The sequence below is a fragment of the Lepus europaeus genome, chromosome 3 (genome assembly GCF_033115175.1).
Source record: "Lepus europaeus isolate LE1 chromosome 3, mLepTim1.pri, whole genome shotgun sequence".
Lineage (NCBI taxonomy): Eukaryota > Metazoa > Chordata > Mammalia > Lagomorpha > Leporidae > Lepus > Lepus europaeus.
In genome coordinates, this window is record NC_084829.1 from 43,005,544 (window position 1) to 43,030,893 (window position 25,350).

Consider the following 25,350-nt stretch of genomic DNA (forward strand, 5'->3'; position numbering starts at 1 on the left):
TTTTTTTTTTTTTTTTTTTAAGATTTATTTACTTATTTCTTTGAAAGGCAGAGTTACAGAGAAGCAGAGGCAGAGAGACAGAGAGAGAGAGAGAGAGAGAGAGAGAGAGAGAGAGAAACCGTCTTCTGTCTGCTGGTTCACTCTCCAAATGATAGCAATGGCCCGAGCTGCGCCGTTCCAAAGCCAGGAGCCTGGAACTTCTTCCGGGTCTTCCACCCGGGTGCAGGGGCCCTTGGGCCATCTTCTACTGCTTTCCCAGGCCATAGCAGAGAGGTGGATCAGAGAGAAGTGGAGCAGCCAGGACTCGAACCAGCGCCCCTGTGGGATGCCGACACTGAAGGAGCCGCTAAGCCACAGCACGACGCCTGTACAGTTTCTTAATCTCTGTGATGCTCACCAGACTCCCTGGGGCCAGGGGAACTGAGTCGTATGCACTAGAACATTGATTGGGCTGGCTGGTGGGTAAGGGTCCCGGAGGCACTCAGCAATTAAGAAGCTTTTGCAACATTCAGATCTGGCTCCCCAGTCCCGGGACACTTGTAGTTAGGAACGGGGACCCTCTTCCTAAGGTTGCACGGAACGACGAATTTTCAAGCCATTTTACGCAGGTCCTGACCCTGCCAGGCTTCCCCTCTGCTCTTTGCAACTCCCATCTAGGGAGGCGTTTGCTCTGGACGACCCCTGGGAGCGCTCTCCACCCATTTTGCGCCTGAAATTAAGCGCTACTTTACGCCAATGAAGAATGGTAGCCTATGCTTTCTTTCGGGCTGCTTTCCTGCAATTCCACCTGGACGGGGTAGCAGAGCGGGGCGTGTGCGAGGACCACTTTGGAAGGGCAGCACAGAGCCGCAAGGGCCGCGAGGAATGGCCGAGGCCGACGCACCCCAGACGCCCAAGTGCAGCAGTCCACGGCAAGCTTGGGTTTCCCTTTACCCCCGCCTCCTTCGCTAAGCTCAACCCACTTTAGGGCGGGATCTCCCTCCCCAACCAATTCTGGGAGCCGAACCCTGGCGGTTTGTACTCTTTCTTTCCAATGAGAAAAAAAGGAAGCAGCTCGGCTCCAATGGCCAATCCGAGGAGGCGGCGCCTGGTTGTCAGGCAGGTTTGTAAGAGTTCGGGCCAATTGGAGGCTCGGAGACCGCTCGACCCGGGCGCAGCGCGCAGGCGGTGGCGGAGAGACGCCGAGCGGGCCGAGTGCGGCCGAGCAGAGCCGGAGCCGGAGCGGGGCCGCAGGAGCCGGGCCGGGTCCGGACGGGCCGAGATGCCCTATAAACTGAAGAAGGAGAAGGTGAGCGTGGCCCTTTTTCTCGCGCCTCCGCCTTGGGGCCTGCGCGGAGCCCTGGGAGGGGCCTGAGCCAGGCCCGGGACAGCCCAGGACTGACCCTCCCGCCGGCCTCCGCAGGACTCCCGGGGCCAGCCCTCCGCCTCCGCGGCTCGCAGCAACCCCATCCCGTGCCGCAGCTGGGACAGCTCCCCCACCTTGCCCCGTCAGATTCCCCCCCGACGTGCACCTCCCTCCTTTCCTCGCTCCTCCCACCCCCGCCTAGGGTAACCTCCTCCCTCCAAATCTGCCCCACTCCGCGGTCACTCCCCTGCTTTCCCCCTTCCCTGACTCCCCCTCCCCGCCCCCTTCCCCACCGACGTGGGACAGCCCCTCAGCAGAGACTGCACCTCCCTCCTGCACTGCCCCCTCCCCCCGCCCTGCGCAGCCCCTTCTCTGCTCTCACGCGCCCGGGACGGCCTCTCCACTGGCTCCTGCAACCCCGTCTCCCTCCACGCCAAGCCCCCTGACCTAGAACCGTGCAGCTCGCTCTCTCCCCCACCCAGATCTGGCCTAGGCCCCTCCCTCTAGTCTTCCTTCAACACACAAACTTGGAAGCCTGTGCTTCTGTTGATGGAACCTCAGAACGTCAGGGTTGGAAGGGGCCCCGAGCGCGTGCAGTGCAACCCTTTAAGGTACAGATGAGGAGACTGAGGCCCGGGCAGGGGAAGGGACTTGTCCAAGGTCACACAGCCTGCCGGAGGCCCAGCTGCAGTATCAAGGCATCTGACCTAAAGGCCTCTTCTATCCCAAAGCCCTCCTAGCAGGCATCGACTGGTGCCTAGGTTCAGCCTGCAGCAACATCACTCCTAATCTGAGCCGGCTCCTCCCCTTATTCCTAATCCTAGGATAACCTTTACATCTTCCCTTTTTAAAATTTTTTTATTTTGCACCAGTGCTGGATTCCTGCCCTTTCTGGGTCATGCTATCTTCAAATCAGGAATCTGTTCACATTGTCTGATTTGCTTTCCTCCTTATCCTGCAGGCTAGCTGGCCCTGGACAGCCATGCCTTTGTGGTGCTGTCCTGACATAGGCCGTTCTTTGCCGTTGGCTTCCTTCACCTTCCCCTCCTACCTGCATGCCACCTTCCCCTGTTCCTCATCTCTGCCTCTTCCTCTCCTTGTTTCCTGCGGTTGCTGAGGTCTGACTCAGAGGTGTGGCTCCTTTGAGGTACAGACTCACACAGAGGATGCTAGGATACCAGTTGCAGCCTCCCCCAGCTTCTCCTCCCCTGGGACTGGCCCCTGGTGGTGGGGACTGGCTCTGGCCACCCTCTTGATGAGCCCAGAGGTGCGTTGCTCTCGGTTGCCCTCTGATTGGATTGCCGTGCTGCCATCCTGTGGCCTTATCAATGCAACCCTTTATCTGGGGCTTGTTAGGTATCTTCCAGGCAGCTTTGGCTCTGGGTTGTCCACACAACCTCTCAGCACCTGCTTGAGCCTCTGAGTAGACGGTCGGTGATGGTGTGCTGGGCGCTGAGGCTCCTGCGGTGCTAAGTGGGACAGGGTTATGTGCCCCACCCAGGCCCTGTCTGTAGGGAGTGGGCTTGCCAAGGTGGTTTGGGCACTTTGGCTGTGGATGCTGTAGACTTAAGTCAGGCACATTAGGGACTAAGGGGCATGGAGTTCAGGGGAAGCCGGTGAAGTCCCCGCCCATCTGTAGTTTCTAGTCTGATGGGCCAGATGTTGTCCATCTGCCAAAAGTCTTTGCCTACTAGGGGTTTGAGAAGAAGAAGAAGAGAAGGTCTTAGACTTGCTGGGACCACAAGTGTTAAGTGTGTGGTGGGGAAAGGGCCCAGGAAGGACTGGGGTGCAAGGAGCCAGATGTAACCTTGAGCCCTTGTAACTTTCTCCTTTTGAGTATTGGCAGCGTTTGGCCTGCTTTAGTGGCTGACCATTTCTGGGGGTGACTGGGTTGATGATGTGCCTGAGGTTTGCCTGGATCCCGTGGGGCCACAGAGCGAAGGTAGTTGGGTGGAGGATCACTATTGCTCAGCTGTCACCTGTTCTCTTTCTCATATCCCTGCTGGTCGCGATCCTGGGCATTGCCCCTCCTTGGAGCCCCCCTTCAGGAGTGAGCTGTGCTTCCTCCTGTGGATTCGCAGAACACTTGGTAAACCACTTACAGCCCTTCTCTGTTCGCTCCTCAACTGGAATTAATTTTCTTCCCCCTTGAGATAATAACCAAGCTTCATTTTGTTGTGGTGTCTGCTTTGTACACAGTAGGTACTTAGTGGGTTGGTGCTGAGTCAGTCTCTTGGGAGGGCTTCATGGTCCCTCCCCTTCTCTCATGTTCTGATCTGGGACTTAGCGCTTTTATGTTTCTGAATGCTATGCCCGGCTCCTTCCCAATTTGTTTGTAATAAAAGCAATGATACTGGCTAACATTCATGTACCAGGCATTGCGTTAAGGGAAGTGGGTACTCTGACTGTCGTCATTTAATAGATGAGGCTCACCCAGGCCAGTTACCTTCCAGTGGTTGTCAGGCTAGTAGGAGTTGGGCCTAAAACACTGGGCTGGCCCCAAACCTCAGTATCATGCAGCAGCACGGCGACTGTTGGGCGCGTCCGATGCACGTGCTGTTCACCTGTTCTGCAGCAGCCAGGGAGCAGGGCTGGTGGGCCCGGTTCCCCCTGCCCACTCACACCCCCACACCAAGGCAGCGGGATCTGTCTCAGGCATACTCCCTCCCTGAGGGAGATGTCTGAGGCTTTGTGCTGAGTGCCGTAGGGTGGGTGGAGGGAAGCAGAAGAGAACAGGCAGCTGACGATGAAGTAGAGTGAGGAGATCCGTGTGAAGATGGCACAGCTTTGTCCCAAGGGCCTGTGGCCGAGGTGTGTGCAGTCACCGCAGCCTTGTGTCCTGTCTGCAGCCCCCCTCCTTTTTCTGTCCACCCCACTCCCTGAGCCCCAGATGAGGGGCCGAGTGGCCAGAGAGCGCTCAGCCCGAAGAAGCAACTCCTTCCCTGTTGTGCGCTGCGTGGAGCTGCTGTGCACCCAGCTTCCTCCCCACCCCCATGAAGCCTTCCCCCCACTCCAGCCCACGCACAGCTCTCTTCTCCCTGAAATCCTTTTGCCCCCATAGTCACAGTCACTTGATGTTAACACTGCTTGCTGAAGGGGCCTGGCTACCGTGGCGGTGCAGAGTCTCAGAGCTGGAAGTGATTTCCAGGTTCCTCCAGGCCAGTCCATTCTGCAGGCTGGAGTCCCTCCGGCCACACGGCGGAGGGGAGGTGACCCGGCCTCTGCCTGATGGCTTCCCTGGGTGGCCACTTTCTTCTGTGCCACTGCCCCTTGCTGGGAGCCTCAGCCTGTCTTCCAGAAACTTTAGCCCTTTGCTCTTGTGCCCCTGGATCTGACGGACAAGTCTTGTCTTTGGTCCACACGGCAGCCCTTGGTTGGTTTGTTGAGCTCCATCTTGCTCCCCCACCCCGCAGGACTCCTCCCCTCTCTCCCTCCCTCCCATTGTTAACTATCCTGGTTCCTGCAGCTGTTGCACTTGGGAGACTCGCGTTTGAATCCACTCCCAGTCTGGATCGCGTTTTGCCTTAAGAAAGCTAGGATTTGTCAGGGCCCCTCCTAAAGACTGGCATTCGCAGCTGAACCAGATCCACCAGGACAGCCTTGTGAGGGCCACGCACGCCACGCGGCCCTGTTGAGTGGAAGGATGGTCTCAGGAGCTGTGGGAGCTGCCACCGCACGTGGACAGCTCGTGGTCAGACTGAAATCCCCAAGTCTTTTTCACATTTTCCCCTTCCTGTCCCTGCACAGTTGCTTTTTCTTCTTCTTCTTCTTCTTCTTCTTCTTCTTCTTTTTTTTTTTTGGCCAGAAGCATAGGAAGAGGTGATGGAGCCAGCTGCCAGGCTCCAGAGGGAGGCTTCAGCCGAGTGCTCACTCTTTGTAACTGTTCAGCGCTTTGCCCCGTCCCTGTCCCCCATGCTGCCCACTGAGGTGCCCTTCACATCTGGGATAGGAAAACTCCTATGCCTGTTAGCATCATGGTCGCTACTGATTGAACATCAGGATCAACCTCTTGTTGGAGGCTATTTGCAGCATCCAAAAAACGCCTCCCAGTCTTTGCAGATGGCCCTGAGGCGACTTCCGCCCCTCCAGTGTGAAAGCCTCTGGCACCTCTTGGACCCCCTTAGCCAGAGCCCACCTGCACAGCTCGGCGCCTGACACTTCCCTTGAACCTCCTCACTTTGGTTCTTCCTGCCCAAAGGCCCTCCCAGGCCTAACTCGCACACCAGTCTGGTGAAATGGCAGGTAAAAGGGCACATGCATGGTTGCAGTGTTGTGTCAGGGAGGCCTTCCTACCTGGGTTCTAAACTCCTTGGAGGGACTGAAGAGCTACTTTGTGTTTAGCCCTCCCCCCCCCCCCAGGACCAGACGCAAGGTCACTTCTAACCGGGTGGATTCCTCTGGACTGAGGGTATTTGCAATACAGACCTAAGCGGTCCAGACCAGGCTTCTCCTTTTCCCCGGCAGCTGCTCACCCTCTGCCATCTTCTCTCCTCAGGAGCCCCCTAAGCTTGCCAAAGGCAGCGCCAAGCCCAGCAGCTCGGGCAAGGATGGTGGCAGCGAGAACGCCGAGGAGGTAAGGATGGAGGCACAGCCCTAGTTCTGGCACAGGTGCCTACCGCAACTCCTTGATGTCTGGTGGGCCCATCCCAGGGGGCCTGAAGTGACTGAGACGGAGGGGAAGGTGCCTTCCGTAGCCTGGGAGTATTCCTTCTGGCTGGTGTGTACCGAGGAAGCTGCCCAGAGATGCCAGTGAAAGTCGTTTATTTATTTATTTATTTTTTAAAGATTTATTTAGGCCGGCACCGTAGCTTAACAGGCTGATCTTCCGCCTTGCGGCGCTGGCACACCGGGTTCTAGTCCCAGTTGGGGTGTGGGATTCTATCCCGGTTACCCCTCTTCCAGGCCAGCTATCTGCTATGGCCCGGGAAGGCAGTGGAGGATGGCCTAAGTCCTTGGACCCTGCACCCGCATGGGAGACCAGGAGAAGCACCTGGCTCCTGGCTTCGGATCAGCGAGATGCGCCGGCCGCAGTGGCCATTGGAGGGTGAACCAACGGCAAAAAGGAAGACCTTTTTCTCTGTCTCTCTCTCTCACTATCCACTCTGCCTGTCAAAAAAAAAAAAAAAAGGAGTCAGGGGGTCTGGGGCCCTAGGGAGAAGGGAGAAAGTCCATGGGCAGGTGATGTGAGGCGTGGCTCTGGGGGGAGTTAGGGGGGTGGGAGTGGCTGGTGTCTCTGAGTTAGGCAGGGCTGGATCCGCTGGACTTGGTCTCAGTAGAGTGGGAGCATGACTGGAGAGTCCTGACCAGAGGTCGGTGCAACTCAGCAGTCTTGGGCTATAAAGCAATAAACGGTGAGCAGAGCGCTCCCGAGAGGGGAGGGACCGAAGGAAGCCCACGGTATTTCTGTGGAGTTTGTCCGTGACAGTTCGGGCCAGCGCTGCGTGGGATGCTCTGGGTGGTGAAAGGTCCTGTGCACCTGTGTGGGGAGCCCCCAGCTGCCTGGAAGCTGGGGTCGGAGCCGTCTCTGCTTCCTCCTGCTCGAAAGTGTTCAGAGGGAGGGAGGAGAGCAGCAAACAGAGCCTTCCCCTTGTGGGCAGGTCTGGAGGGCTTGGGGGAGGAAAGGTTGATGAACAAGTGGATCTGGATTTTTCTGGCCACTTGGGGTCCCTGTCCTCTTGAAAGAAACCCAAGTACCCTTCTGTCTGGTCTTGAGTCATCAGGAGGCACAGGATAGGTTTTCTCCTCCATTTAGAGTCGTGGACCAGGGTAGCGAAGTGGCTCCTTCCTCTGCACTGACAGTGTAGTGCGAACGTGGCTCTAAACAGTCCTCGCTAGGCCTTGTAACCGACGGCGCCGACTGCGGCTCTCCCACCAGACTGTGAACTCGGAGGGACAGCTGCGTGTCACTCAGCCTCGCTGTTCCCCACACCTGTCTCCTGCTGCACTTGGCTCCCAGGAAATGCCCCTGGGGACAAACCCACTGGGCCCATTTCTTCCTTCAGACCCACTGGGAAGGTGGTGGCTGACATTCAAAGCAGCGTGAGACAAGCAGAATTTAAAGGGAGAGAAAGGAATATTTAGGGGGCTAATTCCCAACTTTTTTTTGTTTTAGGATTTATTTATTTATTTGAAAGACAGTGTTACAGATAGATACAGATATCTTCCATCTGCTGGTTCACTTCCAAAACGGCCACAATGGCCAGGGCTGGGCCAGGCCAAAGCCAGGAGCATAGAACTCCATCTGGGTTTCCCACATGAATGGCAGGGCCCCAAGCCCATATCCAGGTGCCTAGGCTCCAGTCTTGGCTCTGATATCCATTTCAGCTTCCTGCTAATGTGTACCTGGGATGTAGCAGGTGATGGCTCCAGTAGTTGGGTCCCTGCTACCCAGATGGAGTTCCTGGCTCCTGGCTTTGGCCTGGCCCAGCCCCGACTGTTAGCACGTGGGGAGTGAACCAGTGGATTGGAGATCTCTGTGTGGCCGTCTCTGTCTCTGTGTTTCTCTCTGCCTTTCAAATAAGTAAATTAGTAATAATAAAAAGAAGTATTCCGAGTCCAAGTGCTGTGGTTTCTCCACTGCCTTCTGGACAGGTCTGGTGGGGGGACGGGTGGCCGTTGAAGCCCTCTGGGAAGGGAGAGCTGTACTGAGTTCACCCTGGGCTCTGTTCTGAAGCACTGCCCGGGGCTCCCCTGGCTGAGGCAGCTGCAAGACTTCTGCCCCGTGACTCCCTAGCGGTGCACCCATGTCTGGGCTGGCAGGGGGATGCTGGAAACATCAGGGCGCAGGCTAGGTAATCTTCAAAAGCTGCTTGGCAGAGTCCCGCCCTTGGCCTTGTTCTAGTCCAGACGTTTGCACTCTGCCAGCCAAGTTCACTCTGTGTCCAGCCAATCCTAATAACAGCTATCACAGTAGCTCACACTGATTTTACTGAGCACTTACTTGGTGTTAGTTTGCTAGGGTGGCCCTAACAAATTAGCCAGGGCTAAGTGGCTTAAAACCGCCGAAGTCTATTCTCTCACCGTTCTGGAAGCCAGGTGTCTGCGGGACCATGTCGTTCTGAGGTTCTGGGGAAAGATCTGTTCCTCTCCTGGGTTCTGGTGACTCTCTCGACAGCCCTTGGTGTTCCTTGGCTTATCGATACACTACCCCAGTCTCTGCCTTTGTCATCACACGACTCCTCTCCTGCGACTGTCTCTGTCCAAACTTCCCTTGCTATAAGGACATCACTCTGGGTGGATTTAGGGCTCACCCTAATCTAGTATGACCTCATTTTAACATGGTTGCACCTGCAAAAGCCCTGTTTCCAAATAAGGTCATGCTCACAGATTGTAGTTTTGGGGGGACCCCGTGCAACCCCCGTACGCTGTGTCCCAGGCACCGTGCGAAGGACTTTGCATGGCGTGTCTCATGTAACCTTCACAGCGCTCCCCTGGGCTGTTCTATTATTGTCATCCCCATTTCTCAGAGATGTTAGATAGCTCTTCCTCAGCCAGTAAGGGACAGAGCTGGAATTCAACTCAGGTGTGTGTGACTCAGGAGCTGGTTCTGCTGTGGTCTTGGTGAAGTGATAACGCTGGCTCCCAGATTCTAGACGAGCCCTAGAATGGCAAGGAGCTTTGTGAGGTCAGGTGAGACTCGCTGTGACCCGCTTGTGCAGGTAAAGGGGTTTTAAGATTGTTTTAAAAAAATATTTATTTTATTTATTTGAAAGAGTTACAGAGAGAGGTAGAGACAGAGAGAGAGGTCTTCCATCCACTGGTTCACTCCCTAGATGGCTACAATGACTGGAGCTGGGCTGATCCAAAGCTAGGAACCAAGAGCTGCTTCCAAGTCTCCCACGTGGATGCAGGGGCCCAAGGACTTGGGCCATCTACTACTGCTTTCCCAGGCCATAGCAGAGAGCTGGGTTGGAAGTATAGCATCCAGAACTCGAACTGGCTCCCATATGGGAAGCTGGTGCTGCAGGCTGGGGCTTTAACTCGTTACTCCATAGCACCGGCCCCTGTATATATGTATATGTATATATTTATTTGAGAGGCAGAATTACAGATAGAGGGAGAGATCTTCTACCCACTGGTTCACTCCCCAAGTGGCTGCAGTGGCTAGGCTGAAGCCAGGAGCTGGGAGCTTTTTCTGGGTCTCCTACATGGGTATGGAAGACCAAGTACTTGGGCCATCTTCCACTTCTTTCCCAGGCCATTAGCAGGGAGCTGCATTGGAAGTGGAGCAGCCAGGACTCAAACTGGTGCCTATATGGGATGCTGGCACCATGGGCAGAGGCTTTACCTGCTACACCACAGCGCCGGCCCCAGATAAAGGTCTTCCCAGTGTGTCTGAGGAGGAAACAGTTCAGTGCCGTGGACTCTTTTATGTGTTGCACCCTGTCCTAAGTTTGGAGAGCAAAGACATGTGGGAGGAATTAGCCCAGTCTCCCCACCTTTAGCCAGGCCTCCCTAAGGCCAGAGTTATTACCCCAGAAACCTTTTTGGCCTTTTCAGTCTTATAAACCTCTCTGGCGGGGTGGACATTTGGTGCAGTGGTTAAGGCATTGCTTGGGACATGCAATTTTTGTCTTGGAGTGCCTAGGTTCAATTCCCAGCTCCTCTTTGGATTCTAATTTCCTGCTGATTTTGCACCCTAGGAGGCAGCAGGTGATGGCTCAAGTGCCGGGGGCCCTGCCAGCCATGTGGGAGGCCCAGCTTGAATCCCTGGTTTCTGGCTTCAGCCTGGCCCAGCCCCAGCTGTTACAGGCATTTGAGGAGTGAACCAGCAGATGGAAGATCTCTATCTGCCTTTCAAGTACACAAACATTAAAAATAACAGAACCCACCTCTCTTGGCCTCACATTGCTTACCAGTTAGCACGCAAACTCATTGGTGTGGCAGCGGCCGCCCTTCTGAGTTGGCCCCGCCTTACTCTCCTGGCACGTACCCTGGCTGCTTGTCCCACTGAGCTTGCCGTCCTCGATTCAGCAAGCCCTTTTATGACTCATGTGTGTGGTTTATTGGCCTGGACTGCTTTATTTCTCTCCTCTCTTTGCTTTTTTATTTTTATTTTATTTTATTTTTTTGGCTACTAACCCTGATTCTTCCAGGCAGAGTTGGTAGCTCTGTCCTCTGTGTTCCCATTATCCTTTGTGGCTCTGCCTCTCTTCCTGTGTTTCCCTCACTATGAGCTACGTTTGTGTCTATCCTGCCTACCAGACGTGAGTGCTTTGAAGGTAATGTCTTAGTCACATTTTTATTCACTTACTTGAGAGGCATAGAGACAGATGGGGATCTCCTATGCACTGGTTCACTCCTCATATGCCCACAGCAGCCAGGGCTGGGCCAGGCTGAAGTCAGGAGCCTAGAATTGAACTCAGGTCTCTCTACATGGGTGGCAGGGACCCAAGCACTTGAGCCTTTGCTGGCTGTTTCCCAGGTGTACACTGGCGGGAAGCTGGTGTCAGGAGCTGGAGCTGGGTTTTGAACCCAGATGCTCCAATATGGAATGTGGGCATCCTAACCAGTGTCTTAAAAAAAAAAAAAAGATTGATTTATTTATTTGAAAGGGAGAGTTAAGGAGAGGCAGAAGCAGAGAGAGACAACAATCTTCTATCCGCTGGTTCACTGCCCAGATGGCCACAATGGCCGGAGCTGGGCCGATCCCAAGCCAGGAGCCAGGAGCTTCCTCTTGGTCTCCCATATGAGTGCAGGGGCCCAAGGACTTGGGCCATCTTCTGCTGCTTTCCCAGGCCATAGCAGGGAGCTGGATGGGAAGTGGATGGAGCAGCTGGAGTCGAGCTGGTGCCCATATGGGATGCTGACACTGCAGGCAGTGGCTTTACCTGCTATGCCACAGCGCTGGACCCCCTAACCAGCATCTTAACCACTAGGCCAAACACTCACTCTTTGTCACGTTTCAGTCTTTAGTGCTTAGCCTGGTGTTTCCTGAGTAAATGAAGGAAGGAAAGATTCAGCACAGCTAGATAGAACTCTAGGTGTCACCATGGGAGAGAATGCCTCTGTGATTTTGATGGTCTTAAACTAAAATGGTCTTCATTTATTAGGCCACTTAAACCATTGTGCAAAAGGCACGACATTAATCTTTGCTTTCTTTTCCTGTTAAGTTTATGTTTCATCTTTCTTACATTTTCTGTAGTGCTTAAATTTCTCTATGTTTAAGTATTTGGGTTGAATTGGTAACGGTACCCCTGTTAGAATTCGGTTGGGCTGGATTGGGATTAGGTTAGTTCAGAGTAGGCAGGACTATTGAAATCTCCTGCGAATAAGCATAGTACATAGATTCTGAGTGCCTCGCAATTGTTGGAGGCCCAGATCTAGGAAGGCAGGGGCCCAAGCACTTAGGCTGTCTTCTACTGCTTTCCTCGGCCATAGTAGAGAGCTCGATCAGAAGTGGAGCAGCCAGGTCTCAAACCGGCGCCCATATAAGATGCTGGCACTGCAGGTGGCAGCTTTACCCACTATGCCACAGCGCCAGCCCCTGAACTTTTTTTTTTTAAGAATTATTTATTTATTTATTTTGAAAGGTAGAGTTACAGAGAGAGAGAAAGAGGTCTTCCATCCACTGATTCACTCCCCAAATGGCCACAATAGGTGGGGCTGGGCTGATCTGAAGCCCGGAGCCAGGGGCGTCTTACGCGTCTCCCACGTGGGTGCAGGGGCCCAAGCACTTGAGCCATCCTCTGCTGCTTTCCCAGGTGCATCAGCAGGGAGCTAGGTCAGAAGTGGAGCAGCTGGGACTTGAACCAGCGCCAATATGGGATGCCAGCACTGCAGGCAGCACTTCATCCGTTATGTCCCATCACTGGCCCTGAACTTTTTTTTTCTTTTTAACTGTATGTTTTCAGCCATGCAACTGTCTGTTCTCGCGAAACCTTACTTAGACAATGGTTGGGAAACCACTGAGCCAAGTTCAGTCCCTTCCTTGTCAGCAGAGAAAATTGAGGCCTTGTGTTTCCCGTTCCGGGAAGAGTGCTCCTTTCTCTGCAGGTTCCCCAGCACAGTTCATGGGAAGGCAGGGTGTCTCCATCTTACCCGGGAGGATGGAGAGAGATGTGTTCATCCTTGGGGTGGTGTTCATGAGGCTGACATTGAAACCTCATCCAGGCAGCAGTACGGCCTCGCCCTCCTGACGCCTTCCAGTGCTCTGATCAGAGGATTCCTCAGGAAGGGATGGGAGGGAAGGGCCCGTGGGGGAACTGAGAGCCTTGGCTGCTGTTCGACCGACCGAATATCCACTGGATGCCTGTTAGGTACCAGCGCTGGGAATGCCCCGAGGGCTGCCAACCAGGGTCCTGGCTTTCCAAGAACTTGCCATCTGGAATAACCCATGAACAGCCTGGGAAAGAGATGTCACTGGGGGTGAACGATCACCGAGCCACTGAAGAGATAAGCAGTGGCAGTGCTGGGAAGGTCTGAGAAGGCTTTTGGAAGGAGGTGGCTTAAGCTGGATCTTTAAAGATGCAGTGATCTTCTGGGTCCCCTATTTGCAAACTAGGGGGATAATGAGCAAAGGAGCATTTGAGGGGCCAGGCGTGTAGCCAAGTGGTGGAGACACCTCTGTCCTGTATCAGAACATTTGGGATTGCAATGCGTGACTCTGGGTCCTGACTCCAGCTTCCTGCTAGTGCGGACTTTGGGAGGCAGCGGGGATGGCTCTAGTGATTGGATTCCTGCCAGTCACATGGGAGACTTCGGTTGAGTCCCTAGTCCCTGGCTCTGGCCTAGCCTAGTCCCAATCGTTGTGGGCAATTTGGGGTGGCCGGGGTGTGTGTGTGTGTGTGAACCAGTAGATAGGAGTGCTCTCTCAAGTGAGTAAATAATACTAAATTGGGAGCAGGTATAACACAGTGGTTAAGGTGCTGCTTAGGATACCCACATCCCATATTGGAGTGCCTGGGTGGGAATTCTGGCTTTGCTTCCGATTCTGATTCCAGCTTCCCGTTAATGCACATCTTGGGAGGCAGCAGGTGATGGTCCGTGCCACCCACGTGGGAGATCCAGGTTGATTTCTGGGTTCTTGGGTTTGACCTGACCTAGCCGTAGCTGTTTCAGGCATTTAGAGAGTGAATCAACAGGTATAACATCTCTCTCTCTCTCTGCCTTTCTGTGATTCAGGTAGGTAGGTAGATAGATAAAAAAAATTTTTTAAAGGTTTATTTATCTATTTCAAAGGCAGAGTTACACACAGAGAGAAGGAGAGGCAGAGAGAGGTCTTCCATCCACTGGTTCACTCCCCAATTGGCCGCAATGACTGGAGCTGTGCCGATCTGAAGTGAGGAGCCAGGAGCTTCCTCTGGGTCATCTCATGTGGGTGCAGGGGCCCAGAGACTTGGGCCATCTTCTGCTGCTTTCCCAGGCCATAGCAGAGAGTGAGATCGGAAGTGGAGCAGCCGAGTCTCGAACCAGCGCCCATATGGGATGCTGGCACCACAGGCAGCAGCTTTACCTGCTCCACCACAGTGCTGACCCCAATAAAATTATTTTTAAAAGAGAAAGAAGAAGGTGCTGGTATTGTGTGGTGGGTAAAGCTGTGCCTGTGACTCCAGCGTCCCATATGGGTGCCAGTTCATGTCCTGGTTGCTCCACTTTAACTCCTTGCTAATGTACCTGGGCAAAGCAGTGGAAGATGGCCCAAATGTTTGGGTCTCTGCCACCCACATGGGAGACCCCGAAGAAGCTCCCGGCTTTGGCTTGGCCCAATGCTGGCCACTGTAGCCATTTGGCAAGTAAACCAGCAGATGGAAGATAGGTTGGTCTTTCTCTTTCTCTTTCTCTCTCCTCTGCGCCCACTCTCCTCTCTCTCTCTCTCTCTCTCTCTCTAACCCTGACTTTCAAAATAAATAATAAATATTTAAAAAAATTTAAAGAGAAAGAGAACACTTGAGGTGTGCAGCATAGGAAGGAATTTCCAGGCTGTATTCCTGAAACCTGGGTGTGGAATTAATAATAATAGAAGATATCTCTTATGAAATCTTTTTTAAAAGACTTATTTTATTTATTTGAAAGGCAGAATGGCAGAGAGAGAGATCTTGCATATGCTGTTTGATTTCCCAAATGATGGCCTGGTTGGGCGAGGCTGAAGCCAGGAGCCTGAAACTCCATCCAGGTCTCGCACACTGGTGGCAGGGGCCCAAGGACTTGGGCCATCTTCTGCTCCTCTGTGCTCTGATACGGGATTGCCAGCTTTGCAAACAGCAGCTTAACCCATTGCGCCACAACGCTGGCCCCTAAATACTTCTTTTGTGTTATATATATATTTGCTATTTCAACCCTTACTACAGTTCTGTAAGGTAGGTACTATTGTCAGCCCATTTTACAGATGAGGCAGTGGAGATAGAGGCTGTGTAACTTTCTGTAGGTTGCTCATTAGAAATGGCCAGGCCAGAAGTTGGGCCCAAGCAGTCTTGACTTGAGTGTATTCTTGAGCACCAAGATCCACAGATAAGAGGGTTTTTTTGCTTTTTTTATTATTATTATTATTATTTTTTTAAGATTTTATTTGGGGCTAGCGCTGTGGTGTAGCGGGTAAAGTCGCCGCCTGCAGTGCTGGCATCCCATAAGGGCGCTGGTTTGAGACTCGGCTGCTCCACTTCCAATCCAGAAGATGGCCCAAGTTCTTGGGCCCCTGCACCCACGTGGGAGTCTCGGAAGAAGCTCCTGGCTCCTGGCTTTGGATCGGTGCAGCTGCAGCCATTGCAGCCAATTGGGGAGTGAACCAGAGAATGGAGGACCTCTCTCTCTGTCTCTCTTCCCTCTGTGTAACTCTGACTTTCAAATAATTAAATCAATCTTAAAAAAAAAAAAAAAAGAAAGAGATTTTATTTATTTGTTAGAGAGGTAGAGTTAGAGAGGGAAAGAGACAGAAAGGACTGCCATCCTCTGGTTCACTCCCCAAATGGCTGCAACAGCCAGAGCTGGGCCAATCCGAAGCCAGGAGCCAGGAGCCTCTTCTGGGTCTCCCACGTGGGTACAGGGGCCCAAGAACTTGGGCCATCTTCTACTGCTTTCCCAGGTGCATTAGCCAGGAGCTGGATTGAAGTAGAGCAGCCAGGACTTAAACCACTGTCCATGTGGGATAGCGGCTCCGCAGGCAGAGGCTTAACCTACACCATGGCGCCGGCCCCAGGTTCCCCACCACCACCTTCTGCCTTTCTCTCCCCGGTGTGACTCACCTGCCTTGTGTAGGAAAGGAGACCCCAGACTCTATCTAAAGTCCCCCTGGATGAGTGCGGGTCCCTACGTGAGAGGCGTGTGACAGCTGCTCCTGCCCCTCCTTGTGTTCGTGTTTGGGGCAGTGGTTTCCGGCAGAAGGGAGAGCAAGAAGGCCAAAGGCCATGGTGAAAGAGCCACCCTGGACCCACAGGCCTGCCCGGGCTGGACCCTGTGCTTCCCTGTCGTTCTCTGAGCCCCAGATAGGTACAAGCTCCACAGAACTGTTTTCATTAAAAGTTCAGGGTATGCAAACATAACATTTCTGTCTTCCTCCCTTCCCCCGCCCAGAGGGTTTCAAATCTCCCATTCTTCTGGTGGGGGCTGGAGAAGAGGGGGAAGGCAGGGATGAAGCCAGGTCAGCGTTTCCTACCGTGCAGGGGTTCCCACCTGGACATGGCCCCACTGCCCTGGCCCCACAGCGGTCCCTGGTTTGAGCAAGAGCTGTCCTGTGCCTGTGTGTCTCTCCTCTCCCGACAGGGAGCTCTGACATCCAGAAATAGCGTTTCAAAATCAGCTGTATTCGGGGGGACATTGTGCTAGAGCAGGTTAAACCGCTGCTCAAGACACCTGCGTTCCGTCGTGGGGCGCCTCGTGCAGACGGCCCGCGGCTGCTCCTGCTGCTGCAGGTCCCTGCTGGTGCACCTGGGAAGGCAGCTCAAGTCCTTGGGCCCCTGCCGCCAGCGTGGAGTTCCTGCCTCCTGTTTTTCAGCCTGGCCCCAGCCCTGTGTAGGCATTTGGGGAGTAAACTAATGGATAGATGATCTGTATCTTCCCCTCTCTCTGTTACTCTGCCATCCAAACAAAGTTAAATTTTTTAAGAAAGTTGACTGTATTTCTCCCATTATAGAAGCAGTGCCAGCTGGTGGCAAATTTAGATATATAGGGGAAAAACATCATCTGTAATTCTGCTGCAGCAGCTCTCAGGAACACAAGGTGGACTTGCTCTCGTCCCTCCCTTTCTGAACCTGGCTTTTGGTCTGTGGGTGAGCCTGCTTTGCATATGGTTTTGTATTGTCCTTATTTAACTTAGCATAGGAAGCAATTTTCCGTCAACATGTGGTTTTTGTTTTAAGTTTTTTTTTCCAGTGTGCTAATAATGTGTGTTGTTCAGAAAGTCAGATGGTAGTGGGCTTGCGATAAGTGCAGCCCCTGCCCCAGGCTGCTCTCTTCCCACCTTCAACTCCTAGCTCGTTCCTCTCTTATCCAGGTTCTTTCATAACTTTTTTGTTTTGTTTTGTTTTCTTAAAAATAAACTTGTTTGAGATTTAGATACTATCTTTTGACTTTCTGCTGTGGAAAATTACAGTCTCTGCATTTTTTTTTAAAGATTTATTTCTTTGAAAGGTTAGAGAGGCAGAGAGAGAAAGAGAGAGAGAGAGTGAGCGAGAGCGAGAGAGGCCTTCCATCCGCTAGTTTACTCCCCAAATGGCCACAATAGCTGGAGCTGCGCCGATCCGAAGCCAGAATCCTGGAGCTCCTTTTAGGTCCCCCCCATGGGTACAAGGGCCCAAGTCTTCCACTGCTACTGCTTTCCCAGGCCATAGCGGAGAGCCGGATTGGAAGTCCCGGAGCAGCTGGGATTTGAACTGGCACCCGTATGGGATGCTGGCACTGCAGGCAGCTGCTTTACCCACTATGCCACAGCACCGGCCCTAGTCTCTGCATTCTTTTGCCTCCATACAGGTATTTCCCCACATTCCCAAATACTTATCTCTAATTTGGGGTAAATTACTGTGACAAGATCAGTATCTTTCAAAGCTGAACCATTTGTGATTACATAAATTACAAAGTACTCATAATAAATAAATAGATAAGTAAATAAATAAATAAATAGGTGTGTGTGTATATAAAATTTTGAGAGGTGGAAAGATGGGGACAGAGAGCTCTCGTCCACTGTTTCAGTCCTCGGATGCCTGCATCCCAAATGAGCACTGGTTGGAGTCCCAGCTGTTTCAGTTCGGATCCAGCTCTCTGCTAACGCGCCTGGGAAAACACTGGAAGATGGATGGCCCAAGTGCTTGGGCCCCTACCATCCACATGGGAGACTCAGATGGAGTTCCAGGCCCTTGGCTTCAGCCTGGCCCAGCCCTGCCCATTGTAGCCATTTGGGGAGTGAACCAGCAGATGGAAGACCTCTTTCTCTCTCTTTCAAATAATATATATATTTTTTAATGGAAAAGAAAAGCTGTGCATAAAACTTTTTAACCTATAGGATTTTTATTCAGCTAAATTTGTAGTAAACTGTTGAGACACAGGGATGAATTTCTTTTTTTTACGATGTAATTGAAGGATGTCACACACTCAGTAATGTTAGGTGCAGTGCTTCGTGAAGTTTCAGTGCCGGGTACACCACGCACCCTGCAGCCTCCCAGAACAGTCCTCTGAAGGCTCCTGAGTCTCTTCTCTATCAGTGCCTGCACCCCCTCCTCCACTGCCACCCTGTCCTGGAAAGATAGCCACTTGTCTGACTTCTACCACTGCTGGTTCCTCAGTGAGCTTTGCCTGCTCCTGAGCTGAACGAACATTCCGAAGACTCCCCACGCACAGGCAGTGGCACCACCTTGGCAGACACGATTTCTGGACTGCCAGCTTCCAGGGCCACAGCCCAGTCATGTCCGAGACGCTGGCCTTAGCTCCGTCATGACTGGAGACAGCTGCTTGCTGCCCAGGCCCGTACAGGCCTACATCAGACTGGGGGTTGACGGGAGGCCCAGGCCCCCCAGTGGGAGGTGTCTCCTGGGGAGAGGACTCAAACGGATTACTTGTGTGACCAGGCACAGCCGCAGCCACAGCCCCAGCCGCAGCCCCAACCCCAGTCTCAGCCACCGTCATCCAACAAGCGTCCCAGCAACAGCACGCCACCCCCCACGCAGCTCAGCAAGATCAAGTACTCAGGGGGCCCCCAGATTGTGAAGAAGGAGCGGCGGCAGAGCTCTTCCCGCTTCAACCTCAGCAAGAACCGGGAGCTGCAGAAGCTTCCTGCCCTGAAAGGTACCTGTGGACGGGCCGGGCGCTGGCAGCTGGGCATCGGCCGGACGGGGATGGAGGCATTGCGCTGTGTGGGGAGAGGAGGGCGTTCTAGAGAATGTGGGGCAGGGGGTGGGGTCAGGGGAGGCCCTGGAAGGCAAGGAGGGGGTGGCAGAGAAGTGCTGGAGAGGAGACTCTGACTGGGGGGGTTCCCCCAGATTCGCCAACCCAGGAGCGGGAGGAGCTGTTTATCCAGAAGCTCCGCCAGTGCTGCGTGCTCTTCGACTTCGTGTCCGACCCACTCAGTGACCTCAAATTCAAGGAAGTGAAGCGGGCAGGTCTCAACGAGATGGTGGAGTACATCACTCACAGCCGCGACGTGGTCACCGAGGCCATCTACCCCGAGGCTGTCACCATGGTGGGTACGGGGAAAGGGCCCAGGGCGGGGTGGCTGCCCCGGAGCAGCCCCGCTGAGCTCTAACCCGGGCCCACCCCTCAGTTTTCAGTGAACCTCTTCCGGACGCTGCCACCTTCATCAAATCCCACAGGGGCCGAGTTCGACCCGGAGGAAGACGAACCCACCCTGGAAGCTGCCTGGCCGCATCTCCAGGTACCGGGGCAAGGGGCCAGGCCGGCCCTGGCCGTGGGGAGCAGGGGCACCCCGAGGCCTGCAGCATGCGGCCGCTCCCAGAGCTTGAGGAATGCCTGCTCAGTGCGGCCGCTGCTCCACGTCCGCAGCTCGTGTACGAGTTCTTCTTGCGCTTCCTCGAGTCTCCGGATTTCCAGCCAAACATAGCCAAGAAGTACATTGACCAGAAGTTTGTCCTCGCTGTGAGTTCCTGAGTGTCCATCCTTTCCCTCTCCTCCCGTCCCATGAACTCGAGCCCCTGCTAGAGCCCGCCCCTGGCTCACAGCTGCTCTTTCCCCAACGCAGAGCACGTTGGGTTTCAGCTGTGTCTGCTACAGGGAGCCTGGGGGGGTGGCGGGGTGGGGGGTGGGGTGGAAAACCCGCCCTGCCCTTCAGAACCAAAAAGCACCGCAGGACTCTCAGTGCAGTTACCTGTCCTGCCATCCGGGCACTTGCCCCCTGCCCTCTCCTCAAGAACCCTGTCCCCACGGCGCCAGCCTCCCCGCTGCCACTTCACTAGTGGCGCTTCCTCCTCCTCCCCTCCTCTCAGCTCCTAGACCTCTTTGACAGCGAGGATCCCCGAGAGCGAGACTTCCTCAAGACCATCCTGCATCGCATCTATGGCAAGTTTTTGGGTCTCCGGGCTTATATTCGTAGGCAGATCAACCACATCTTCTACAGGTGAGACCAGGAGCGCACTCAGGTGCAGAGCCAGCCCCTGCTGAGGTGGGGCGGGAGCAGGGAGGTAGGGGAGACTCTGCCAGCCGATGGGGAGACCTCAGCGGTTGTCAAGAGAGCCCTTTCTCTCAGGTTCATCTATGAGACGGAGCATCACAATGGGATTGCCGAGCTCCTGGAGATCCTGGGCAGGTGAGAGGCGGTGGGGCCCGTTCCTAGAAAGGGTGGGGAGATTCGGATGGTGCCATGAGCTTGGAGCTGGCCTTCTGGCCCTAACAAACCTCGTGCAACTCCTAGCATCATCAATGGCTTTGCCCTGCCCCTTAAGGAAGAACACAAGATGTTTCTCATCCGTGTCCTGCTTCCCCTTCACAAGGTCAAGTCACTGAGTGTCTACCACCCTCAGGTGAGCTACCTGCCTCCGGAGGAATTCCCATGGGATGGGGGTGGCATAGCGAGCAGGTGGGCTAACTCCTTCACACCTCCCTTTCTATGCTGGGATCTTGTGTCCGTCATCGACCCCTCTGAGCCCCGCCCCTCACCACCTTTTCTACCTCTTTTGCAGCTGGCATACTGCGTGGTACAATTCCTGGAGAAGGAGAGTAGTCTGACTGAGCCGGTAATTCCCTTTCCAGCTCCAGGGTCCACCTGCTGCCATCAGCGTCACTTACTATTCTGTTCCTACCGGTCAAAGTGCCATAAGCAGGTGCTCAGGAGGCCTGCGGCCTGACAGATGTCATGATGTTCTGTCCAAAGGAGAAGGGAAGCCTGTATACCAGGGAACAGACCTAAGCCAGAGAAACATGAGCAGTCAGCTGAAGTCCCCCTTGCTGTGCCCACCAGGGTAGGGGTGTTGGAGAGGGCAGGAAGGCTTGCCAGAGAACCACACAGGTATTGAGAATGGTCCGCCTCCTCTTCTCACAGGTGATTGTGGGACTTCTCAAGTTTTGGCCCAAGACTCACAGCCCCAAGGAGGTGATGTTCCTGAATGAGCTAGAGGAGATTCTGGACGTCATTGAGCCTTCGGAATTCAGCAAAGTGATGGAGCCCCTCTTCCGCCAGCTTGCCAAGTGTGTCTCCAGCCCCCATTTCCAGGTGAGCCTCCGACCCAGCCTGTCCCAGCCCCTGTCTCCCAGAAGCTGAGAAGGGCGGGAGCAGGCAAGCAGCACCCCCACCAAGTCCCGCCTCTCCCCACCAGGTGGCAGAGCGCGCTCTCTATTACTGGAACAACGAGTACATCATGAGCCTGATAAGTGACAATGCTGCCCGTGTTCTCCCCATCATGTTCCCTGCACTCTATAGGAATTCCAAGAGCCATTGGAACAAGTAAGACACAGGCGGGATGGGGGAGGTGGCAGGATCTGATTTTGGAACCTTTGAGGGTGTGAAGAACTAGAGTGCCCAGGGTCTCAGCTGGTCACTTAACAAGTGGGGCTGATGTCCACTGTGTACTGACAGGACCTGAAATGAGCTATCCCCAGGACACCAAACAGCAAAGCAGGGCCTAACACCACTCCTTGTGGCCAGCTGTTCTGTAGGTCACATCACAGCTCTGGGTAACTCTACTCTGTGAGAAGCCGACACAATCCCCTTAGAGCGTTATGTGTACAGAATCCCAGAGCACGCAGTACGTGGTACAGATGCAGTTCACTCTGCTGCTGGGAGGCCATCAGTGTGGGTTACAGTGGGAAATGGTAGGGAGACGGTAAGCCTTAAAGCATGGAGGAGGGGAAGGATGGACAGGTGGATAGGTGTCTCAGGTCACACGCGTTAGCCAGAGCTATTTGCTTAAACTGTACAGAGGTTTGAGAAATAAATGGGAGTCACAAATGAGACAGTGCAAGACAGCAAATTGGAGTGGGGTGCTAAGGGCAGGCACTGTCTCCTGTACCTTACCTTTGTTCCTGGTGGCAGGACAATCCATGGACTGATCTATAATGCCCTGAAGCTATTCATGGAAATGAATCAGAAGCTGTTTGATGACTGCACACAACAATACAAGGCGGAGAAGCAGAAGTGAGTGCCTCTCTCCCTTTTTCACCTTCTGCCATCACCTCTCTGCTTCGAAGTCCAACTCCAATCCTGTTTGCTGTCTCAGGGGCCGGTTCCGAATGAAGGAAAGAGAAGAGATGTGGCAGAAGATTGAGGAGCTGGCCCGGCTTAATCCCCAGGTGAGGTTTTTCTGCCAGTGTAGAGCCGGGAGCCCCACGTGGAGGAGGGGGAGGGGGACGGGGAGGAATAAGCAGACAGGCCACCGGCCTCTGGAGCGGCACTCACTGCTCGTCCACGCCTGCTCTCCCTCTCAGTACCCCATGTTCCGAGCTCCTCCACCACTGCCCCCCGTGTACTCGATGGAGACGGAGACCCCCACGGCAGAGGACATCCAGCTTCTGAAGAGGACAGTGGAGACGGAGGCCGTGCAGGTGGAGGGCGCTGGGGTGGGGCTGGGCAGTCGGAGCAGAAATTAGACAGATGGGGAGGGCGGAGGAGACAGAGCAGCAGGGGCCATGGATGAGGGAGAGGAGGGCCGGCGTTGGGGCGCACAGGGTTAAGCCGCTGCACATGAGACCCGGGTGTTCTGGGTGCCCAGCCCCAGCCACTGCAGCCATTTGCAGAGTGAACCAGTGGACGGAAGAGCTCTCTCTCTCTCTGGCACTGTGCCTTTTGAATAAATAAATCTTCAGAAAAAAAGAACTCAGGGGAGGAAACACGTCATGCAGAAGTGGTCACCGCTGCTCGCCTGTGCCTGTCGTACACAGATGCTGAAGGACATCAAGAAGGAGAAGGTGCTGTTGCGGAGGAAGTCGGAGCTGCCGCAGGACGTGTACACCATCAAGGCGCTGGAGGCGCACAAGCGGGCGGAAGAGTTCCTAACTGCCAGCCAGGAGGCTCTCTGACCCCTCACCTCCCCCCATGGGGCCACAGCCCACTCGGCCCTGGGACGCTGCCCCGGCCCTCCACCCTCGCTCCCTACCGGCTGACTTGGGCAAGGCAGCGCCTCTCTAGCTAGAGAAGGAAGCAGGCGCTTGAAGCAGGGACATCCAGAGTGTTCCCGCTTCTCCCCAGAGTGTGTTCACGCCTCCCTGTGGCTAGCACAGACAGACAACCTGGGGATGCCTGTCCCCCTCCTGCTCCTAACCCCACAGCTACCTGAGGCTGCTCTGAGACATATACAGGAACACGTACGCTCCTCTCCCCTTCCCCTCCATCCTCATTTGAACTCCAGGTATCTCTTCCTCTCTCTCCCCTGCAGAGGCTTATAGGGAGCCGCAGGAGATGATTCTCACCAAAGTTACGTCCAGCTCTGTTGGCCCCTGGAGTAGCTGGAGGGGAGCCAACTCCCAGCAGCACAAACAAGCCCCCAGCCCCAGCAGTGTGCAGGCTGATGAGGTGGTATTATTGTTTCCTCTTACGCCCTGCCTGACCAAGACAAGGGAGGTCAGCAGGAGAAATGATGAATTTACGGCCCAGATGGACCAAGATGGGGGGATGAACAAACACCCCACCCTGTGCCCTTTCGGCGAGCAGCAGCCCGGGGATCACGAACACAGAAGGGACCACCCTGGGACTGACTGCTTTCTTGTGCGGCTGGTTCCCAAAGCCACAAAGAAAGAAGCAGGGAGCAGTGCCCCAGGGCGCCCCGGACACCTATTTATTTCCTTGTTTGTGCTGATGCTGGGCAGGCTCTCACTTGTCCCTTTTAGGCACCTTGGAGGGGCAAGGGGCTGAGGAGGGCTGGACCCAGGTTGCAGGGGCACAGGCAGCGTGGGTTCTGGCTGTGTACATAGGGTGCTTTATTCTCCACAGAGTAATACATGCCAAGGTCGGTGGGGCTTGGGCCGATGTCCCCATATGTACAGAACTGAATAAAGTGGGTCTCTGAGAAGTCTGATTTGCCTTGACGTGGAAAGGGAGACGGGGAGGATGGACATTATAACCAGAGGTGTTCAGTCCCGTGCTGGTTCTGGCCTGGAATGTCGGGAGGGAAGGCAGCGCTCACTGTGTTCACTTCCAGGCAGGGGATGCCTGCCGGGCTTGGAGGGCTTTCTGGACCACGTCTTCCCACTGGGCATCTGAGATCTCCTGAGCCCAGGCGGGAACCCCTGGTGCCGGCAGGCTCACTCCGGCCATCGTCCTTTTCACCAGCTCCACATGTTCTGGAATCACAGGCAGAGGCCAGTCAGGGAGCAGAAACAACAGGACCAGCTCCCTTCCCCAGTCCTGTCCACCCAGAGCCTGTGGGCCGGTGGGACCCGATCTGTCATTTCTAGGTAAGCCTGCCCATATGCGAACCTAGCAGGAAAACACTTCCCCTGGATTCTGAAGTCTGCAAATCTGAACTAGAAAGAAATACAGTGCTCCGCTGTAACTTCCCTCCCTGGACTGGGCCAGTCTATTTCCTTCATAATGATTCCAGAATGACAGAATGATCTTTTGTTACCTGGATCCATGGGAATAGAGCTGTGATTGCCCAATGCTGTGGCTCCCTCCTCATCTTCATCCTCACTCTCTAATGGGGGGTCTGGTAAATGAAGCCCCAGAGCCTGCAGAGTCGGGGGTGGGGGGGGGACAGTTCGAGTCCAACCTCTTCAGGCACTCCGGCTTTGCCTACTCAGGGACGATCCCTCCTCGGCCATACCTGGATCCGATCCTGGATGTCAGCAACTGTATCCTCCGCGTCCCCCACCGGTGCCAGCTCCACCTCCTCTTGTTCAGGATCTTGGTTCAGGGGCTGGTAGGAGTAGCCAGCTGGGCCTGCCCCCGTTTCCTCCTGCTCTTCCTCGGGCTCCTCGCTGCTCCAGTCCCCAGTGCCTTCTGTAGGGCCCTGATGCGGTCCCAGGTCTTCAGTTTGATTGGGGAAGATACGCTCAGGGCCCATGGTGTCTGCCCCTAGGACTACTGCTGCCATCCGGGAAGGGGCTGAAAGGACAGGGGAGGCCAGAGGGTAGGGACGGGATGAAACCAGGCCCACCTTCACGCTCTCAGCTACTTCTGGGTTCCTTTCGCGTCCACAAAACCAGTTCTCTTTCCCCAAGGTTCCTGCATCCTTCTCCGACCTCTCCTTCCCCTAAGTCGGAGCTCCACCACCCTCGCTAAATAAACAGCCCGAAGCCCTGCCACCTCCTAAAGTCACCCCTTCCAGAACGCCCCTCACCACGCCCTCCCCTGGAAACCGAGACGCCCCCCTAGAAAGGACGTATCCGCCCCCTTCTCCCCTCTCCCAGGGTTTCCCCTCGGTACCGCGTTGGCAAAAGCCTTTCAGGCCCAAGGGGCTTCCCTCGACTCGCCCAGCAGCGACGCCCCCCACCCGCCCCCACCAACTCTCTCGGCGCTGGGGTCTCCGCGCGCCTCACCCTCTCAGAAGCCCTCGGCCAAGCCCGCACCTTCACTTCCGGCGGGGAAGGACGTGAGCGAGCGCCTAGTTCTGCAGCCCCGCCTTGTGCTCGTGACTGACGCGCGCGAGGCCCAGGAGCCCGCCCCTCGCCCCGCCTCCCCCACCCCCTGACCGGAC

The 25,350-nt window shown here is 54.8% G+C and overlaps 2 protein-coding genes across 4 annotated transcripts; one reads left to right on the forward strand and one right to left on the reverse strand.

Moving 5' to 3' along the window:
- The first annotated feature begins 1,162 nt into the window (after window positions 1-1,162).
- On the forward strand, window positions 1,163-23,724 carry PPP2R5D (protein phosphatase 2 regulatory subunit B'delta). Its single transcript, XM_062186141.1, has 16 exons — window positions 1,163-1,288; window positions 5,841-5,918; window positions 18,340-18,556; window positions 18,751-18,950; window positions 19,032-19,142; window positions 19,271-19,363; window positions 19,711-19,841; window positions 19,971-20,030; window positions 20,136-20,244; window positions 20,404-20,457; window positions 20,763-20,933; window positions 21,037-21,164; window positions 21,753-21,854; window positions 21,937-22,009; window positions 22,145-22,261; window positions 22,598-23,724. Exons 1-16 carry the CDS (start codon window positions 1,262-1,264, stop codon window positions 22,733-22,735), a joined length of 1,809 nt encoding a protein of 602 aa, XP_062042125.1. The 5' UTR covers window positions 1,163-1,261; the 3' UTR covers window positions 22,736-23,724.
- On the reverse strand, window positions 23,616-25,316 carry MEA1 (male-enhanced antigen 1). Of its 3 annotated transcripts, none has more exons than XM_062186148.1 (4): window positions 25,223-25,316; window positions 24,478-24,758; window positions 24,280-24,382; window positions 23,616-23,995 (listed from the first exon to the last, which is right to left on the reverse strand). In XM_062186148.1, the coding sequence occupies exons 2-4, from the start codon at window positions 24,745-24,747 to the stop codon at window positions 23,844-23,846; spliced, it is 525 nt and encodes a 174-aa protein (XP_062042132.1). In that variant the 5' UTR covers window positions 24,748-24,758; window positions 25,223-25,316; the 3' UTR covers window positions 23,616-23,843. The 3 variants fall into 3 exon arrangements, with proteins under 3 accessions (XP_062042132.1, XP_062042130.1, XP_062042131.1); XM_062186146.1 differs by having other exon boundaries at window positions 25,193-25,300; XM_062186147.1 differs by lacking the exon at window positions 25,223-25,316 and adding an exon at window positions 25,080-25,100.
- Window positions 25,317-25,350: the final 34 nt, after the last annotated feature.

Excerpts from the sequence above, each read along its gene's own strand:
- PPP2R5D (XM_062186141.1), top strand. The coding sequence starts at position 1,262 with ATGCCCTATAAACTGAAGAAGGAGAAG. Across the intron at positions 1,289-5,840 it reads ATAAACTGAAGAAGGAGAAG|GAGCCCCCTAAGCTTGCCAA; the intron begins GTGAGCGTGGCC and ends TTCTCTCCTCAG. Across the intron at positions 22,262-22,597 it reads TGGAGACGGAGGCCGTGCAG|ATGCTGAAGGACATCAAGAA; the intron begins GTGGAGGGCGCT and ends TGTCGTACACAG.
- MEA1 (XM_062186148.1), bottom strand. The coding sequence starts at position 24,747 with ATGGCAGCAGTAGTCCTAGGGGCAGACACCATGGGCCCTGAGCGTATC. Across the intron at positions 24,383-24,477 it reads ACATCCAGGATCGGATCCAG|GCTCTGGGGCTTCATTTACC; the intron begins GTATGGCCGAGG and ends CCGACTCTGCAG. Across the intron at positions 23,996-24,279 it reads CTCTATTCCCATGGATCCAG|AACATGTGGAGCTGGTGAAA; the intron begins GTAACAAAAGAT and ends CTGTGATTCCAG.